The 20,361-nt window shown below is 41.6% G+C and overlaps 2 protein-coding genes across 3 annotated transcripts in view; one reads left to right on the plus strand and one right to left on the minus strand.

Moving 5' to 3' along the window:
- The window catches only part of MYNN (myoneurin), a 35,107-nt gene extending 26,361 nt beyond the window's left edge, over window positions 1-8,746 (plus strand). For both annotated transcript variants that reach the window (XR_008662119.1, XR_008662120.1), the window contains exon 10: window positions 8,385-8,746. The gene's annotated coding sequence lies outside the window, so the exon portion shown is untranslated. The remainder of the gene's footprint in view (window positions 1-8,384) is intronic.
- Window positions 877-18,844, minus strand: LRRC34 (leucine rich repeat containing 34). Its single transcript, XM_055307775.1, has 11 exons — window positions 18,742-18,844; window positions 15,675-15,834; window positions 15,054-15,172; window positions 14,889-14,953; window positions 13,556-13,639; window positions 12,011-12,139; window positions 10,242-10,337; window positions 7,153-7,307; window positions 6,417-6,572; window positions 5,774-5,900; window positions 877-4,644 (listed from the first exon to the last, which is right to left on the minus strand). The coding sequence occupies exons 1-11, from the start codon at window positions 18,842-18,844 to the stop codon at window positions 4,441-4,443; spliced, it is 1,398 nt and encodes a 465-aa protein (XP_055163750.1). The 3' UTR covers window positions 877-4,440.
- Window positions 18,845-20,361: the final 1,517 nt, after the last annotated feature.

Raw genomic sequence — 20,361 nt, forward strand, 5'->3', positions numbered from 1 at the left:
TTGCTTATATTTTTTTGTATTTTTATGGTGTCAGTTTTAACTTATTTTTCATTTCTGATTTTGAGTTTTTTTTTATTAGTCTGGCTAAAGTTTTATCAATTTTGTTTATCTTTTCAAAGAACCAACTCTTTGTCTCATTGATCTTCTCTGTTGTTTTTTTAGTCTCTATTTCATTTATTTCCACTCTAATCTTTACTATTTCCTTTCTTCCACTGACTGTGGGCTTTGTTGGTACTTCGGTTTCTAGTTCCTTTAGATGTAAGGTTAGATTGTTTAAAATGTTGTTTCTTGAGGTAGGCCTGTATCACTATACATTTCCCTCTTAGAAATGCTTTTGCAGGATGCATGGGTGGCTCAGTGGTTGACCGTCTGCCTTTGGCTCAGGACGTGATCCTGGGGTCCTGGTATCGAGTCCCACATCACGCTCCTTGCAGGGAGCCTGCTTCTCCCTCTACCTGTGTGTGTCTGCCTGTCTCTGTGTCTCTCATGAATAAATAACATCCTAAAAATGCTTTGCTGTGTCCTAAAGATTTTGAACTGTAGTGTTTCCATTTTTGTCTCCAAGTAGTTTTGATTTCTTGTTTCTTTGTTGATCATTGGTTCTTAGTAACATACTGTTTAGCTTTAAGGTATTTTGTGTTTCTTCCAGTTTTCTTGTAATTGATTTCTTTCTAGTTTCATACTGTTATGGTGGGAAAAGATGCTTGATAGGATTTCAGTCTTCATAGACTTGTTTTATGGCCTACCATGTGATCTGTCCTGGAGAATGTATGTACACTTGAATAGATATTCTGCTGTTTTAGGGTGGAAAATTCTGTGTATATCTTTTAAGTCCATCTGGCCTAATGTGTCATTCAAAGCCACTGTTTCCTTTTTTTTTTTTTAATTTTATTTATTTATGATAGTCACACACAGAGAGAGAGGCAGAGACACAGGCAGAGGGAGAAGCAGGCTCCATGCATCAGGGGCCTGATGTGGGATTTGATCCCGGGTCTCCAGGATCGCGCCCTGGGCCAAAGGCAGGCGCTAAACCGCTGTGCCACCCAGAGATCCCAAAGCCACTGTTTCCTTATTGATTTTCTGTCTTGACCATTTATCCATTGATTTAAGTAGGTGTTAAAGCCCTCTACTATTACTGTGTTATTGTCAATTTCTCCCTTTAGGTCTGTTAATATTTGCTTTGTATATTTAGATGGCACTCCTAAGTTGGATGCACAGATACTTATATCCTGTTAGTGAATTGATTCTTTTATCATTATTTAATGACCTTTTTGTTTCTTTTTACAGTCTTGTTTTAAAGTCTGTTTTACCTGATATGAGTTTGGGGGTATGAGTATTAGTAGCCCCAACATTCTCTCTGCCTCTGTTTGCATGTGGAAGATCTTTTTCCATCCCTTTACTTTCAGTCTGTATGCATCTTTAGGTCTGAAGTGAGTCTATTGTAGGCAAGCATATAGATGGGTCTTATTTTTTTTATCCATTCAGTCACCTTATATCTTTTCCTTGGAGCATTTAGTTCATTTAAAGTAATTATTGATACTTTATTATTCATACCATTTTGTTGCTTTCTGGTTATTTTTTGTAGTTCTCTCTTCCCTTGTGATTGGTTCCTTTCTCTTTTTGTGTATCTATTACAGGTTTTTGGTTTGTGGTTACCATGGGGTTCATGTAGAACACGCTGTGTGTATATCAGTTTATATTGAGATCAGAGTCTTTTTAGTTCTCTAGAAGCACTAAATTTTCATTCCCTTCTTCCTGTTTTATGTATATGATACCATATTTTACCTCTTTTTGGTATATCCCTTGACTAATTTTTACAGATATAATTGATCCTACTGCTTTTATTTTAACTTTCTTACTAGGCTTATGAGTTTTAGATCTACCTTAATTATGTGTTTGCTTTTACTGGGAAATTTTCTCCTCTCATAACTTTCTTCTGTTGTGGCCTTTTCTTTCCACTTAAAGAATTTCCTTTAAAAAAATATTAAAGATTTTATTTATTTATTCATGAGAGACACACAGAGAGAGGCAGGCTTCCTGTGGGGAGCCTGATGCCAGACTCAATCCTCGGACCTGGGGATCACAACCGGAGCCAAAGGCAGATGCTTAACCACTGAGCCACCCAGGCGTCCTGCAGAAGCATTTCTAAGGGGGAAATGTATAGTGATATAGGCCTACCTCAAGAAACAAGGGCATTTTAAACAATCTAACCTTACATCTAAAGGAAGTAGAAGAACCGCCTTGTAAAGCTAGTTTAGTGGTGATGAACTCCTTTGTCTGGGACACACTCTCTCCTTCAACTCTGAGTGATAATCTTGCTGAATAGAGCATTCTTGGTTGCAGGGTTTGTTTGTTTTTTCTTTCAGCAATTTGATTATGCCATTCCCTGCTGGCCGATGGAGTTCCTGCTGAAAATGAGTGCATAGCCTTAGGGAGTTTCCCATGTATGTAACTGTTTGCTTTTCTCTTGCCTTTGGGATTCTCTAATTTTTGCCATTTTAATTATGTGTCTTGGTGTGCACCTCCTCCTTGGGTTCATCTTAAGGCTCTCCTTATTTCTTGCATCTAAAGGTCCATTTCATTCCTCAGGTTAAGGAAGTTTTCAGCTGTTATTTCTTCAAGTAAGTTTTCTGTCCCCCTTCTTTCGTCTCCTTCTGGGATCCCTATATAATGCAAATGTTCACACACTTGATATGTCACAGAGGTCCCCTTAACCTAAATTTTAATTTTTGCTGTTCAGCTTGGATGTTTTCCATTACCCTGTCTTCCATATCACTGGCATGTTTTTCTGTATCCTCTAATCCACTGATTTCCTCTAGCATATTTTTAATTTTAGTTATTCTGTTCCTTAGCTCTGACTAGTTTTTATTTTATATCTCTTTTGTTGAAGTTCTGAGTTCATTCATTCTTCTCTCAAGTCTGCTGACTATCTTTCTGACCATGACCTTAAACTCTTTTGGGCATATTGCTTATCTTTCATTTAGCTCTTTTTCTGTGGTTTCACTTTCTTTTGTTTGGGACATATTCCTGTGTCTCCTCATTTTGTCTCTTTCTAGGAATTAGGTCAGCTGCTTTTCCTGGTCTTGAATGTTGTGGCCTTGTGTAGAAGGGGGTACTGTGGTTTCCTGCAACGCAGTCCTCCTGGTCACCAGAACCTGTTGTGGTCGAGCCATGACTGATGCTAGCATGCTGGTGGATGACGCTAGCCCTCTACTCCACTGGCTACAATGCTCATCCTCTAGTGTTGAGGGTACATTGGTGGGCAGGGGTTTTTCCTTGCACAGCTGGCTAGTAAGCCCCACTGCAGCCTCTAAAGCATACAGACAGGGCCAGCCCTCTGTCTGCAGTGATCTGCTTTGCCTACTGTGTGCTCACTGGTGGGCAGGGCTTGCCTCCCATGTGGCTGGCTGTGAGACTTGGTCACAGTAGCTGGGGGTTTATTAGTCGGCAGAGCTGGCCCTTAGGTGCCTCTGTGACTGCTGCAGACACACTGAGGGGTAGGGCTTGCTCTGTAGCCAGCTGAGAAGCCTAGCTGTAGCAGCTGCGTGTACACTGGTATGTGGGGTTAGCTCCCCATGGCAGGAATTGGTATGGAGAGGTGCCTGCCACAGGGGGCAGGTTAGACAGGGCATGGCACACAGTGCTAACAAGGTAAGTGGAGAATGTTAACTGGCTTCTACAAGTGTCTGGCTGCCTAGGCTGGGAGAGAGCGAGGAAAATGGCACCCACCAGCTCTTTCATTCCTGGAGAAAGCTCCTGTATTTCCTGCCCTTCCTGTACACATCCTAAAACAAGTCAGTAAATCTCCCTCACGTATATCCCAGGCACTTTTCAAACTGCTGCTTCTGTGCTCTATCGGGCCTAGTTATTTAGTGTGCTGGCTTTTAAAGGGTGGAGACTTCCTATGGCCTTTCCTATGGCCCTCCAGCTCTCCACTGAGCGTGGAGTTAAGCCACACTGATTTTCAAAGCCAGACATTGTAGAGACTGGTCTTCTCAGTCCAACTCCCCAGGGCCAGGGGTGTCCATTGTGGAATGTCTCCTCCTTGTGAGGCCCTCACCTTTGTGAGTAGTCACTCCAGGGGTTTAATTCCTTATGGTATCTTTGTCCCTCTTACCCTTTTTGATGTGACCTTGTCTCTACACCTGGCTACACCTGGCTGTGGAAGATCTGTTGGCCAGTCCTGGTTTTCAAGTGAGTTGTACTATGTGTAGCAATTTGCCTCCATGTGTCCATGGTGGGGAAATGAATTCAGGGTTCTCCTTTTCTGCCATCTTCCCTCTCCTGTAAAATTGCTTTTAGAAAATTATACGAAGTCATTTTAATATAGTTGTATCTTTTACACATTTGAAAAAAGTAATGTTCTAAATTATGAAAGAAAAATTTAATAGGTAATAAAATATTAACGTAAAACAACGTGTAAAAATTATTTTAGTTTTTTCATAGATGTCCACCTACTGGTACAAGAGTAAAACCTGCATTAGCTGAGTGCCTGCAAGCTGCTCCATAAGTTGGCCTCCAGTAATAATGCTTTTTAAGGCCATTCGAGACTTCTGCAAGATACACATGTCCATCCACCACAAATGCCTCCACGTCTGTATTGTCTGGTTTTAGACGGCCCATTTGCATTAACTCTGAATATGCCTAGGATTTTTAAGAAGAGAAAAACCTATCATTAAGAAAATTGTTCAATTATCAAAATGAATAAGCTTGCAAAAATTAGAAATAAGTTTTAAGGTATTTTGTTTTATGACTCCCAGAATTAACAATTCTCTCTATTCCCGATTTTGTGGGCCAAGGATCCCATGATCAAAATTTTCAAGTCCTACAGGAGTTCTTAAATGAAGGAGGAAAGAGTTGTAAATGCCCTTGAAAATACAACAAATAACCAGATTATGGCATACAGCTATATGGAGCTCATGAACTCCCTGAAGCTGCTTTATAGACTAAGGCTAACAGACAATTTCCGTAGTATTTAAAGCATTTTCCGTAGTATTAGACATAGCCCAATTCCAAATTCATTGTAGAATTTTCTTTGCATATCTCTTACGGGTCCTTGGTATCTTTGTAAGGGTGTCACACAAACATGTTAAAATGGTTGGCCAATAAGGTTATGAGTATAAAGAAAGGCAAATATTTACAGAGTGTAAAAGATTTAAAATTTTAGTTGCTTTCTACTCCAGTTTGTCATTATGCCAAACTCAGTTTCATTGTGTAGAATATGTTTTTTCTGAAATCAGGGGTTTAAGTAGTATATCTTATTACTCTTTTTAGAGATGGAATTTTGGATAGTCTTTGCAAATTGAGAATTTTAGCATCTTCATTCTTTCCAAATAAAAACTACTTGTTACAATACTTTTTGTTTGGAAAGTAGTATCAAGGGCTCTATTTATAAGCAACATATAAAAGCACTCACAGTATATGTCTCCAAATGCCATGTCTTGGTTTAATTATTGGGCAGCAGATTGGAGATTGTGCTGCATCAAATAGAATAAATCAACAACTAATTTTTAAAATGTTTTAACTTGGAGGAATTAGGACTGTATAATTCAGTGATCTTTACACCAATATGTAGTATTTGATATCTTCTGCTATTTCAACCACAAAACTTTCCAGTGGTTAATTTTTAGGACTTAGGTTAAAATTTATCAAAACTACAGTGTCTTACTATATTTTGGAATCATTTCTAAGGCCACCTGTGAATGTCTGATATTATAGAGAAGACCCCAGAAAAAGCCTCTGTGAAGAAAAAAAAAAAGAAAAGAAAACTTACCACACATGTAGCCTCATCAAATTTGTTTCCCCAAATGTAGACATTTGAGAGGGTGGGGTTTATTTTCATTGACTGCGAAAGTGCAACAAGTCCTTCTCCCTCTATGTTGTTGCTGACTACTGACAGCCTATGAAAAACAAGTAGTAGTAATCCTGGAAACCAATACATATATCCACAAAGAGTATGCATAAATAGATACTTAAAAGTAGTGCTAATTAAAATCTAAGAAACTTCATTTCCTAAGTGGATGTTTCATGTATGTAGAAAAGCTACATACCAGAAACCCAGTCTGTTTTAGATCATTCAGTAAACATTTGGGTGGATTACAAATACACCTTTCAGGATAAAGTCATCTGTAGTATTTTCTTTGATTATTTTTTATCTTGGTCATATTGAATGATTATAATTTTTCTATAGAATTCAGGATACTGTAGGAGGTAAGAATTTTCTCATTCTTAAGCAGTCATGACTAGAATCAATCTAATTTTAAATAGACATTACTTTTGAAAAAGAAATTGAAATGTTTAATGTCTGTTTAGAAACTTTTCATATTTCATCATGGATCTTGAGTTTTAAGAGGGTTGAGGTTACTATTTTAAATGTTTAAGTTTTTCTCATTGATTAAATATAAAACCATACTAACGCTTTAAGACTCCTGTTGTATGAAGCAAGAGTTTCACTGAGATACTTTGCTCCTGCATTTTCTATTCTGTTAAAAGAAAGATCTAGTACTTCCAGGGTAGTATTGATTTTCAGTACATCAGCCAAATACACCATTCCATCACAAGTTATTTTATTGCTGGGAAGGGAAAAATACATGGTTACATTTGAAATATGAAGTATTCTTTTATTCATAAAGATTAACATGCTTCAAAACTTGTGTAGAACATTACTTTCTAGTTTAGTAAAGATTTTTCTTAAAGATTTATTTATTTATTCATGATAGACATAGAAAGAGGCAGAGACACAGGCAGAGGGAGAAGCAGGCTCCATGCAGGGAGCCCTACATGGGACTCGATCCCAGGACTCCGGATTGCGCCCTGGGCCAAAGACAGGCACCAAACCTCTGAGCCACCCAGGGATCCCTTCTAATTTAGTAAAGATTTTAATCACTCAGTTTCCAAAAAAGTTAACGAAAATTTGCTATAAAAGGTTGCTTCCATTCTGGTTTACTCCTGATTAAACTGCTCATTCACATTGTTAGGAGATAGAATATCAGTTGAAACTAAATACTAAAGCTTATTAGGACAAAAAGTTGACAACGGTGTTTGTATTTTTTGGTCTTTGAAATTAGTGTCTAACAGTGTGTCATATGTACTATGAACATTTACATAAATTATTCCCAGGACTTCTGGATTAATGTATTAATCATCACTTACCAGCTGACATCAAGGTAGCGTAGGCTTCCATTTAGATACAGTGCATCACATAACTGTTTTATACCACAGTTTTTTATATTATGCTTACACATGTGTAGTTCAACAAGGCAGTGATTTTCTTTCAACATGTGGCCTAGATGAACTGTGGACTCTTCCTAAAAATAGGTAAAATCTTTTTCTAAAATACATTTTGAAGCTGTACGTGTTTATTCCATACACATGCTAAGTTATTTAAATTAGCTTTTAAAAGTATCAATTAAGACTATTAGTCTATAGTTTGTTTTGGTTTGGCCTTTTTTTTTTTTTTTTTTTTGGCTTGGCTTTTAAGAAAAATCAATTTTGCCACAAATGATACTTTAGCATTTTAAAAACCACTGTATTTGCAAAGTACAGTGACCTAAGTGATGTAAAAGAGGCTGGTTTTAAAAAGTCTTAATTCTGGGCGTGATCCTGGAGACTTGGGATCGAGTCCCACATCAGGCTCCCTGCATGGAGCCTGCTTCTCCCTCTGCTTGTGTCTCTGCCTCTCTCTGTCTCTCATGAATAAATAAATGGAATCTTTTAAAAAAATTTTCAAAAGTGTCATAATTCTAAACAATAAAAGTTGGTCCCATGATGTATTGCACGTTAAGTTCCCTTATTGCTGTCTTCGCAAGAATTTCTAAATGTTGGGCAGTCCCGGTGGCGCAGTGGTTTAGCGCCGCCTGCCGCCCAGGGTGTGATCCTGGAGACGGGGGATCGAGTCCCACGTTGGTCTCCCACATGGAGCCTGCTTCTCCCTCTGCCTGTGTCTCTGCCTCTCTGTCTCTCTCTCTGTGTCTTTCATGAATAAATAAAAATCTTAAAAAAAAAAAGAATTTCTAAATGTTTCTTAAACCCTCATATGTTGCTGAACTTCTCGATCTCTACTCTTTACAGACAAAATACAAAGATGTTTCTCAGTGTTGATTCTATTTTTAAAATATACTCATTAGTCCTGTACTATCCAGTTCCTCTCTTTTATAATCATCCCAAATTTCTAAATGTGTTGTACTGTTCTAGTCACTGGAAGACTTATTTTTAATTCCAAAATCTGTTTCCAGGCAAAAAGTATATAACCTCAATGAGGATTTGAATACTAAGCACTTTTAAGTTGTTAACAAAGTCAAAGTAGGTCTTAAAACTAATGGGTCAGTATTTTATGGTTAAGGAGAAGCCCTCCTGACTGCTGCATTTTTTTTTTTTTTTCTAAGTAAGCTCCATGCCTGGCATATGGAGCCCAATGCAGGGCTTGAACTCACGACCCTGAGGATCAAGACTCTGAGATCAAGACCTGAGCAGAGATCAAGAGTTGGAAGCTTAACCAACTGAGCCACCCAGGTGCCCCGAGACTGCTATATATATAATAAAAGTCACTGAAAATTCTGATCACAAACACAGATAACTATGTATGCTCATATTATTGTCTTCTACATAATAACTCAGAAGAACTACAAAAGTTAAATGAAACCACACAGTAGCAGATAGTACATGAGTTTTGTAATGAAAAGTATATGAGTTACATAATTAAACTATCCAAATACTAGCTTTATACTAGCTGTTTGACTTTGGGCAAATTATTTCATCTAGTTTAGTCTCCATTTCCTTTTCTATAAGTTAGATAAAATTATACTTCCCCTCATAGAATTAACAAAAAAGTACCTGGCACAAAATAACTGTTCTATAGAACACTGCATTTTTTAATTCAGTATTCCATAATCCTATATCTGATTTAAATTATTGCTGACATTGGAAAAAGTATACCCAAAGGGAAGCTATAGTTTGGGATCTTAACAAATGAAAATTGACCACTGGGGGGGGGGGCAGTATTGCTCTGCATGATGCCTGGAACAGAAAACAGGATATATATTTGTGTTTTATGCTTTGATTGCAACTTTTTTTTTAAGGTCAAGAAGTTTGGTTGTAGGACCACCCTTGTTAAGGAAAGGAACTAGAATCAGAAATAGTAAAGGGTTTTTAGATCCATTTGCGAAGTTTGACAATTTGCCTAGTATGGCACCTGGCATTCATATTTTTCCATGCTCCTTCAAATAGTGAAATGTAATTCCTTAAATAGGTTTGCAGGCTTATGTTTGGGAATGGCAAAGCGTGAAGCACCACACAAGAAGTCTCCACAGCCACTGAAGAGACTAGTACTCCCAGGGATAGGATGGAGGGTGGCTGCCTTGTAGAGGAGTAGGAAGCATGCTAGAGTTTAGCTGACTCCTAGAAGCACCAGGCTGAGACCTGAGAAAGGCCTTGGGCTTCTCATAACTATTCTCAGATTTGGGAATGACACCACTTGACATGCTTTAAAAAAAAAAAAAAGGAATCGTGCTTCCAATGTGATTTCATATAGTTTAACATACTTCCTTGAGACTTTAATCCAGAAAATTTTGATTTAGTCTTCGAATCTGATGTCCTTAATCTGAGAACCTTCTCTGCAACATCTCCTAAAAATCATGTTAAGAAACAAAGCAGCCCTGAAAGCAGGTACCATGTTTTTAGTACTCTTGTGTCCAGCGTGCAGCTTAGCTATAGGATCAAGTCTAGACTTTGCAGGTTGCTCTTCGCATACAGTTTTTGTTTTTAAGTTTTTAAGATTTATTTATTCATGAGAGACACAGAGACATAGGCAGAGGGAGAAATAGGCTTCCCCACGGGGAGCCTGATGTGGGACTCGATCCTGGGACCCCAGGATCACGCCCTGAGCTGGAGGCAGACTCAACCACCGAGCCACCAGACATCCCTACTCAGGATTTCAAAAGCGGTTTAGTAATATCAATATAACAACAAAACCATTCACACTGAGTTCTTACACTCCAGTCTTTGTGTCTTGATTACTTTGCTGCTTTACAGGTTTACTCACTGTTAATCTGAGTTCACAAGGGGAAAAAAGACCTGGTTTACTGCTTAAATACGTAACATCTAAAATCATAATTTAACTCCGTTTTTCTTCAAAATAAGTTTTTCTTCGTAAACGCAGTAAATTCTAAAAATATGAACCTTGACAGAACCTTCAATTTATTCACATGTAGTAATATTAAGCTCTCATCACTTTAAATACATACCTGTTCACCATACAGTATAGGTCGGTTTAGGTTTATTCCCTTAATTGTTTGGTTTTGAGTTAGGACTGTAGCAAATGCTATCACACTTTGCATTCCCTAGAAACAGAAAATTCATTAAGGAAATTGATGAAGTATATAACCTCCCTATTTCAAAATCAGTAATTTAGCTTTGAAGAAATAAACTCTTTTAAATTATAAACCCTGAATTTGGTCAAACTAGCAATGAATTGTTACTATGTTATGTTCTCTTCCCCTTCCCTAAAATCTGTAAGACAGGAGAGGAGCGCTTAAAGTTTCAGGATCCATTTCCTATGATGTTCACTTCTGGGTTTGCTCCTAAGCCCTCAGGGTTCTGTGGGCTGCAGACCTCAGATGCCCAGACACACGCAGAGCCCAGCTAGGGCTCTACACCACTCACACACACCCTCGTGCAAGTATTCTATATGCATACTCGTACTTCGGGTGTGTGTGGTGGGAAAGGTTACTAATCACCTTTTTCACGGCTTCCACACGGTTCCCTCTTGACCACCTGGGAAGGGCCTCATTCCCCCATTTCTATGGTGGACCCCACCACACACACCCAGGTGTTGTGCCAGAAAACCTGGGCCTCCTCACCACCCGTCTATTCACCCTCACATGCAATTAATCAGTTAAGTCTTAGAGATCGTCTCCATAAGAGGTCTCAGGTTAGCCGTCTGCCCCCACCCCAGCCCCGTACTCAGGACGCCTATAGTAACTTCCTAAGTGGTAAGTGAGCTTCCTCTTTCCACCCTCTAGTGCCCCAGAAGCCAGAGTGATCTTTTTGAAGGACCATTAGATCATGTAAGCCCTCAAAGCCTTATGATACGTATTTATAATATGACCCCCTCTTCCCCCGGCCTTGACCCACAGCCCATACAATGTTGCTGGATCTGGCCTCTGCAGACCTCTCACCTTCACTTTGAGATACTCTTAACTCCCTTGGTCTAGCCATTCTGGCTTTTCAGTTCTTAAAACCTGCCAGGCTTGACATTTCATTATTCATATACGTCTCATGATTTTTGCTGTATTTATCAGTTTTACTATTTACTTAATAGTTTTCTGTTAAATCACTCACTTTTTCCAATTTTAAAGCTCTATCACTACCAGAAATGGAAAACTGTAATTCCTCAAAATAGAAAGCATCTGTAAAATACAGATAAAATACAATAGTAGTAAAATTACCTCAATCCATAATAGCAATGCGACCCATACCACGCTATTTTAGAGTCTGTGTGTGCTGGACCCCTGCCTGGAATGTTGTGCCATGGACCCTCTTCCAAGGCAGTTTTTTCTCATCCTTCATGACTCGTAACTATTACGTCTTCAAATATTAGGCAACTGTCCTATCAGGCATATTACCTCCTTCCAAATGGAGTACTTGGCCATCTTTGTAGCACTTTTCTCTTTATCGATAGAATAAATTAGAACTAGAATATAGGTTTTCTAATGAAGTAGCAGTTGTTTAATTAAACAGACTTTAAAAATCCCATTTAGGTTAAGAGGGGTTATAGATAGAGGCTTAGGAACAATTTTATTCTAGGCATTCCTCTATAGTATTATTTAATACAACCTGATTTTATTAATAGCACCATTATGTCTAATAGTAAAAAAAATTTTTGGTGATATTTAGGGACAAGTTTATTCATTCATAAGACTGTTATTTAGCTGGTCTCTGTAATGGTTCCCTATCCTGGTTTCCAAGAATGATGCAGTACCTGGGTGATTTTTCTCATAAGTATTTTACTCACCAGATCACAGTCACCCAGATCTAATTTTTCTAAAGATGAATTAATTTGCAGCATTGCAGCAAAAAACATTCCACCTTTATTTTCAATCTTGTTTCCAGTCATTCTGAGGTATTTCAGAGTTGTATTCTTCTGAAAAGGAAAAGAATCAAAACTTCATTAAATTCTTTTTCCACAGAATTGTCTTTTGATTACATAAGTTAGGAGACTATTACTATTTGCAAACTCATCAATTTTTCATGAAGATAGAATAGGCTGTACTCCTTAAAGGTAAATATTGTTTCCCAATAAGAGATGAAAAAAATCCAGCTTATTTTTGTAGTGTCAGGATTCCCAGGAAACCGATGCTGAAACAATGCCTAGTAAATGATGCAGATTTTAATTAATTTTCCTTTCACTGAGAAATCTATACATTTGTTTTCTAAAAAAATTACACCGCTTTTTAAAATTGTGAAATTCATATAACCCACAATTAACCATTTTAAAGTGTACAATTCACTGGTTTTTAATAAAGTCACAATGTTATACAGCCATCACCTAGCTAGTTCCAAAATACTTTCATCACCCCCTCACCCCCCACAAAAGAAGACCCTGAACCATTAAGCAATCACTCCATATTCTCCCTGTATTACTTTTTTAAAAAAGATTTTATTTATTTATTCATGAGAGACACACAGAGAGAGAGGCAGAGACACAGGCAGAGGGAGGAGCAGGCTCCATGCAGGAAGTCCGACGTGGGACTTGACCCTGGGACTCCAGGATCACACCCTGGGCAGAAGGCAGGCCCTTAAACCTCTGAGCCACCCAGGCTGCCCTCCCTGTATTACTTTTAAAGGAATGTAATTTCTCAGACACTTGCAAAGTTTAACTCCTCATTCCACTCCTTTCATTATTCTTTCACAAAGAAAGACGTTTTCTAATATTCACGCGGAAGTCTGCAAATACTGACAGGACATTATTATAGACAAAAAGTGGAAACCCAAACATCCTTAACTGATACATGAATAGGATATATCCAAACAAGGGAATATTATTCAGCAGTAAAGAAGGAATGAAGTTTGTTACAATACGGATGAACCTTGAAAGTATTAAGCCAGTCACAGAAGACTACATATTGTAAGAGTCCATTTATGTGAAATGTCCAGAATAGGCAATCTATAGATGGAATATAGATTAGTGACTGCCAGGGGCTGGGGAGTGAAAGAAGCATGGAGAAGTGAAAGAAGTATTGCTAATGGGTGCAGAGCCGCTTTTTTGGGATTAAAAATGTTCTAAAAACAGTGATGGTCACACAATTCTGAATATACAAAAACCTACTGAACACCTTCAAATTTTCATGGAAAATTTTTATGTGAATTATCTTAATAAAGCTATTTTTTAAAGAAGTTCAAAAGTGCTCATGTAAGGTTACATTTTAATAAATTGAAGTGTAATGAAAATACACATTTGCACAATGAGTTCATGATAACATTTGACCCTGTTAATTACAAGCTATCAGAAGTTAAAATTCCCAAAGAAAATATTAGTTTGAGGTCTATAAATGCTTACATGTAGTGCTTTAGCAATCAGTTCTCCACCTTCGGGCCCAATATCATTAAACATAAGATTTAAGTAAATGAGTTTATGTTGTTTCTGTAATAAGAGAAAAGAAGCTATTACACAGGTAATTATGAGGAAAAAAATATCAGTATAGGAGCTGCTTAATTTAAGTAAAAGTATTTACCTCCAAAGAAAATCTTTGTAACATAGAAAATCTGAAAGTCCAACAAAACAAACTACCATTGAGGGGTGGGGGGTGGGGAGGGTGTAAATGACCATTCTCATTTAAACATGACTGCAAAATAAATGAAAGAAAAAGATTATTCTATTTTGATTGGTGATTCAAAGTACGAATGTCCTTTATATATTTAACTGTTCAGGTTTGCAAAAGAGGACTCAGGAGCTCTAGGTACCAACAATCTACTGATAACACACACACAAGTGGGTTTTCAGTGTTTTTGTTTGTTTTTTTTTTAAGATTTTATTTATTTGACAGGACTTAAGCAGGGGAAGCTGCAGGCAGAGGTAGAGAGAGGAGCAGGCTCGCCGCTGAGCAGGAAGCATGATAGGGGCTCCATCCCAGGACCGTGGGACCATGACTCGAACCAAAGGCAGACACTGAACCGACTGAGCCCCCAGTGCCCCTTTTCAGTATTTCAAGTGTTATAAATACAGTGCAAGTCAGGACCCTGGACATTTTGCAAAACTAGCATTTTTGTGTGTGTGCCCCTAGTCTAGGGGGTTTCACTGTAAACAAAACTAAGAACATTTTGATGATTTTTGCAGCATTTTGTACTTGCTGAGAATAAATTAGTTCATATTCTTTTTTAAATCTTCACTCTACTTCTGCTCTGCGCCATCTCATGAATATGCAAGATCACGTTAAAGCTCATTGGAAGCACGTTTAGCAGTTGGGACAAGTAGGTAGGAACTTAAAGAGCTAACTAACTTAAGAGGTATCAAAGAAATGATACAGGCTGCTTTAAACATTTTAACTGAAAATAAAGACATATACCCCTATTTTCCAATCTTCTGATGTTGAAACAAAGCCTTAAAGTACACCTACTCTGATTGGTGGAGCAGGCTGGTTTTTTTTTTTTTGTTTTTTTTTTTTTTTTTTTTTTTTTGGTTTTTGTTTTTGTGACCTCACTTTCTTTCTTAAATAAAATGCAACCTTAATGCAGCATTTCAGCATGGACATCTCCAAAGTGAAGTCTGCAATAAAAGGTTAACTTAGCAGGCTTGGGGTGCTCAAACCCTGCACCTTCCAAAGAAAGGACTGGTTCTTCACTGACTTCTGGAAGAAAACAAAGAGAACTAAGAACATTTTGTAGTAAAATACCTGGAGCAGTCTTGCAGCATAGTCTGCACCAATGTCACTTATGAGGTTATATCTAACATCCAAACCTGAAGAACACAGATGAATAGAGACGGATATTCCATATACTGAATAATTAAAATCAGGAAAATGAAAGCAAGAGGTAATGATTGTTAGGGAGACATATACCATTAATATATAGATTCTTCTTTAAAATTCTGGAAAGAATCCAAAAATCTTCACATGTTACTCTTTCTACTGGCATTAAGCAACTGTTACCAGCAATGTTTAATGTGAGTCCTTCCAATCTGTTAAAGTACAAAAAAGAAACCCAATAAAGAAATGAGTATTTTTTTCTTCCCCCGTAAACAGTAACATCATGAATAGCATTTACTGAAACCAGGTATGTATCACAATACAGATTTATACCAAGTAACTTAAGACTACTGAATATTCTGCAGATTTTGTAAATACTTTTACACTATATAATTTTTTCTCACAAAAAAAAAAAAAGGTATCTCTACTTGATAATGACATCAAAGACTTCAATGATTTTCATAAGTAAATCCAGCTCACAGGATTTCAGGACAAATCTGAAGGAGAGCGCTGGTCTAGTGCTCTTCCCCGTACTCCACTACCCTCAAGGCCAACTAACCGCGTCCATCATCTACTTCCCCAAATCAAAGGGTATGTGTGTCAATATTAATAAGCATTTGCAAATCATCTTAAACAAATCACTCAGTATTCCAAGGTTTTCACACAGATCCAATGTCAGTGGATATTATGTAATCAAGTATTTGTCTTCCTTACCCCTTTTCAATTTCTTTATCCACTTCTTGGAGCTTATGCAATATAAAATAGTTAATTTTCTGGGACTTTTCCACACATAGATTATAATAATTCTCCTGGAGATGGCCAATAATTTCTGGAGATTTTGAAAGATAAGTACATTGCTCTTCATCACTTAGAAATTATACCAGGACCTTTCCTGTCCCCCTCCCCCCCAATTGCATTTCTTTCAAAGATATGAATGTGTGTGTGTATAGAGTCAGGGGTGAGGAAGAAAAGGAGATAGAATTAAGAGTAGAGAAAGGAAGATGGAATTGGGAATAAAAATGCTGTCTGGAGAAGCACGCACTGAGGGTGGGCAGACACTAACTTGCAAGTGGCACAAGGGAAAAACTGGTCCTGGTAGCTGAGGAAAGGGATATTCAAAGAAATTATTTTGTTCAAAACCATACAGCTAATAAGGGCAGAGTATAAAAACGGACTCCAAAGCCTCTTTTTGCCACCTTGGGTTAGGGTGACTCACGGGTTTTGTTTATTGTTTTTCTTTTTTCCATGACTTCAAATAAAGACATTTTTATCAGAGAGTCTAAACTCTAAAAGGATCCGAAAAATCACCAAGTCCCAGAAGCTTCTTAGATGCCCTCTACACCATCCTTGAATATAGCTCTGGCGGTTCCTCCTAACACTGAGTTGAAGCCTGGCTCATAGAAGCTCTTTGCCCTCCCTGCCTTTCCATTTCCTCTTTGTAAAGCTTGATTTTTCTCTGTTCAGTCCTTAATAAAGACAACACAAACAAAGCAGGAGCTGAAATCTCCTTCCTCTGTTATGCCTGCAGCTTTCCTTAATGGCCTTACTGTTTTTGGTATTAATTTAAAAGGATCTTTTGCATTCTGGGGTGGAGTCTATGTTAGCATCACATACCACTATCTTTGTTTTTTGTCCTATCTTTTGTATAGGTCTCTTAAAACAAATGAAAATGAAAACAAAAACAAAAAACAAAAAAACAAAACAAAATCTGCTCAGAGATCTCACTACTCAACCAGCCTGGTGTCTTCAGGAGCCAACCTCTGAGTCTCTGCATCTCAAGAGATATCCTTGGCTGAGTAGATTTCTGCACTACATGAACTCAAGAGTTTGCTAAACAAATTTGCAAAACAAGATTAAAAAAAAAAGATTTTATTTACTCATGAGAGACACAGAGAGGCTGAGACATTGGCAGAGAGAGAAGCAGGCTCCATGCAGGGAGCCGGATGTGGGACTTGATCCTGGGACTCCCGTGGAATGACCCGAGCCAAAGGCAGACGCTCAAGCCCTGAGCCACCCAGGCGTCCACAAAACAGGATTTAAAATGAGGAACACTGACAGAAAAAACTAAACTAAACTAAAATAAAATAAGGAACATTAAAAAATGAAAGCAGTAAACTTTTCTTAATAGTTTTTAAAAATAACCTTTAAGAAATTAACCCACTTATTCCAGACAACTTGGAAATTTCAAATTCAAAAGCAGCTAAGTATCAGCAATCCCCTTGCTAAAGAACCATTACAACGGAGGAGGCTCACGTGGAATTCAACCTATAAAATGCTACTTCAATAGCAAACAGATCTCGAAGGAATTTACTTGTTGGCGCTGGGATCCCACTGGGCTTCCTTCTTCCCTTTCTGGCTCCTACCTTCCTCGGTATTAAAAAGAGAAGAGGGGCAGCCGGGGTGGCTCAGTGGTTCAGCGCTGCCTTGGGCCCAGGGCGTGACCCCGGGGTCCTGGGATCGAGTCCCGCGTCAGGCTCCCTGCATGGGGCCTGCTTCTCCCTCGTCTGTGTCTCTGCTTCTCTCTCTGTGTCTCTCATGAATAAATAAGTAAAATCTTAAAAAAAAAAAAAAATGAAAAAGGAGAAGACTGCCCTGAGAATCCCTGAGGTTCAGTGCCCGCCCTCAGCGGGCCGCACCATACCCGAGGCCTGCGGAAGAAATGTGTCAGACTTGAACTCCTTGCTTCTCTGAGCGAAGGAATCTTCCACTACAACCTGAATAGGGCTAAAGAAAGTCGCGAGAAGATTCTTATTACCTGACCACGGGCTTAAAGTATTTAAAAGTTTCTGGGGATCCCTGGGTGGCGCAGCGGTTTGGCGCCTGCCTTTGGCCCAGGGCGCGATCCTGGAGACCCGGGATCGAATCCCACGTCGGGCTCCGGGTGCATGGAGCCTGCTTCTCCCTCTGCCTGTGTCTCTGCCTCTCTCTCTCTCTCTCTCTGTGTGTGACTATCATAAATAAATAAAAATTTTAAAAAAAAAAAAAAAAAATAAAAGTTTCTGCCCTATTTTCCCTGCTGTGCTCCCTTGCTTTAAAATTCACCTGTTGCAACGTCAGGATTCTAGGGCACTAGTAGCTTATTGCGGGTGTTCCTATTAGGGGAGCAGTAACAAGTCCGGCCTCAACCTGCCAAGAAAGCTAAAACCAGGACTAACCAGTTGCACAAGAAAATAGCAAGAGTCTGACTCAGACGTCCCTCTTCGTCCGTGCCAGGCTCGTATTCCAAGTACCTTTCACCTGGTAGCACGTTTTACATTTTCTAAAGAAAGGGCTCATTTTGCAGGTGGCCGCGCACGCCCTCCTGCGCTGGAGCAGCCAAGGCCCAGGAAGCCCAGGGCTGGGACGGGGCAGCTGGGTGGGGCGGCCGCGGGACCTCAACAAGCGAGTGTAACCTTCCCCGGCTTCAATTTCCTCGTATGCTCAGGCCGGAGCACGACGCCCATCTCAAGTTTTTTTTTAATTAATTAATTAGCTTTGAGTGAAGATCTTAGTCCCGGGGGGGGGGGGCAGGCCTGGGGCGGGGGGGTCGCAGGGCCACGGGGGGGGGACGGGCTGCGGAGCCCAGGGGCCAGGGTCGGGGCGCGGAGCCCAGGGGCCAGGGCAGCTCCGGAGGCCGGCAGGGCTGCTCGCGGCTGCAGCCCCAGGCACGCGCTTCCCGCCCAGCACCCAGCCCCGACGGCGGCCGCCCGCAGGGCCCCGGGTCCCCGGCTCCGCGGAGGGTGCTGCGGCGCCCCTGGCGCTCCCGAGGCCCGCGGCCGCCCGGGGGCGCCCTATTCCTTACCACTACCGCCAGCCAGGGCCCAGGACGGGGCCGGGGTCACGGCGGGGGCGGGGGGCGGAGGCGGGGGCCCCGCCGGGGCGGCCTCGCTGCCGGCGTCCCACATCCTCGGTCCCGGTTCCCGCTCCGCGCCGACGCGTTGTCATGGCGACCGCGCGCATGCGCATGCGCCTGCGCCCCAGGCCGCCCGCCCGCTGGGGCTGCGACCACGCGGCTCCCGAGCGCCCCCTGCAGCCCGCGGCCCGCGGTGGCGGTCGGGCCCCGAGGCCTGGGTGGACGCGGGCGGCCGGCTGCGGGGACTCCTCGCTCTCGCCGACCGCCTGCAGGTGCCCCAGGCCGGGACGATGACTGCAGGGGACGGCGGCCCGGGCGTGATCCTGGGGACCGGGGGTCGAGCCCCGCGTCGGGCTCCCTGCATGGAGCCTGCTGCTCTGCCTCTCTCCTTCTGTGTCTCATGAATGAATAAATAAAATATTAAAAAAAAAACCAGAAAATATATTCCTGAGGGTTGGGGGGCACGGCGGGGGCCCCGGGGCCGGGGCTACAAAGACGATTATGACACAGCGTCCTCCCCAAAGTGTGCAGGTCCCTGCGGGGCCCAGCGGGCAGCGCCGGCTCGGAGGGGGCCCGGGGCTAAGGGAGCCTCGCGGAGGGCGGCGCGTCAGGGAGGCCTTCCTGGAGGAGGAGGCTCCCGGACCGGCCCCAGCGATCTCCCTCCTCCCCCGCACCCCAGGGCCGCACAGCGGGGCGCAGCCGGGACGCGCAGGTACTTGGATGTCCAGCCCCGAGGTGGGCGCAGGTGGGGCCCGGTGCGTCCCGAGGAGCACAGCTGGCAGGTGTGGGAGCCCCCCCCCCCCCGAGCCGCCGGTGCACATGGAAGGGGGCGGCGGGCTGAGGCCGCTGCACCTGCGCCCCCAGAGAGGCCCAGCGAGGCTGGACTTGGGGACCAGCCCAGCCGTCCTTACAGGGCCGCTGCTCAGGAGGGAGGAGGGAAGGAAGGGGCTTGGGTTCGGGGCAGCCCGGCCACGAGGAAGGCGTTGAGAGAAGCAGAAGGGAAGGTCCGCAAGGGAAGCCCGGAGGCTTCTGCCCCCAGTCAGAGGTGGAGACCCCAAGGGCCCGGACCTCTGTCCTTGGCACCCCGCTGCCCAGGGGCCGCGCCCCCGAGCCAGGGGTCGCTTGACACCCTGCGTAGCCTTTCAAGCCTCACCTGAATCATTTCAGGCTGAACATGACTAGAAAATACTGTTTTCATTTACCCCATGTGCTACCCACAAAGCGGAGGGTAGCTTGGAACACTAAAGCATGAGCGGGGGCACCCCCCCCAGCACCCAGCGCCCCAAGCACCCCCAGGGTATTTGGAGTTGAGTAGAGGAAAGTCAAGAAGGGCTCAGATTTATTCGTTGCTGTCCTAGGGGCAAGGAGCGGTACTCTAAGCGAGCAAGAGGCACCAAGCACTTTTGTTCCAGAAGGTGACCAACAAACAGGGCCACCTGCTTTCAACCCGTCGCACAGCCCTTAGAGCACTGTTCTCCTGCAGCGGAGCAGTGTTGGCACAGAACTACCCCCTCTGTGTCCAAATGCAGACCAAATAGGATGGTCAAAAAATAAAAATAAAAAGAAATG

The sequence above is a fragment of the Nyctereutes procyonoides genome, unplaced genomic scaffold, assembly GCF_905146905.1.
Source record: "Nyctereutes procyonoides isolate TBG_1078 unplaced genomic scaffold, NYPRO_anot_genome, whole genome shotgun sequence".
In the NCBI taxonomy this organism is placed as follows: Eukaryota; Metazoa; Chordata; class Mammalia; order Carnivora; family Canidae; genus Nyctereutes; species Nyctereutes procyonoides.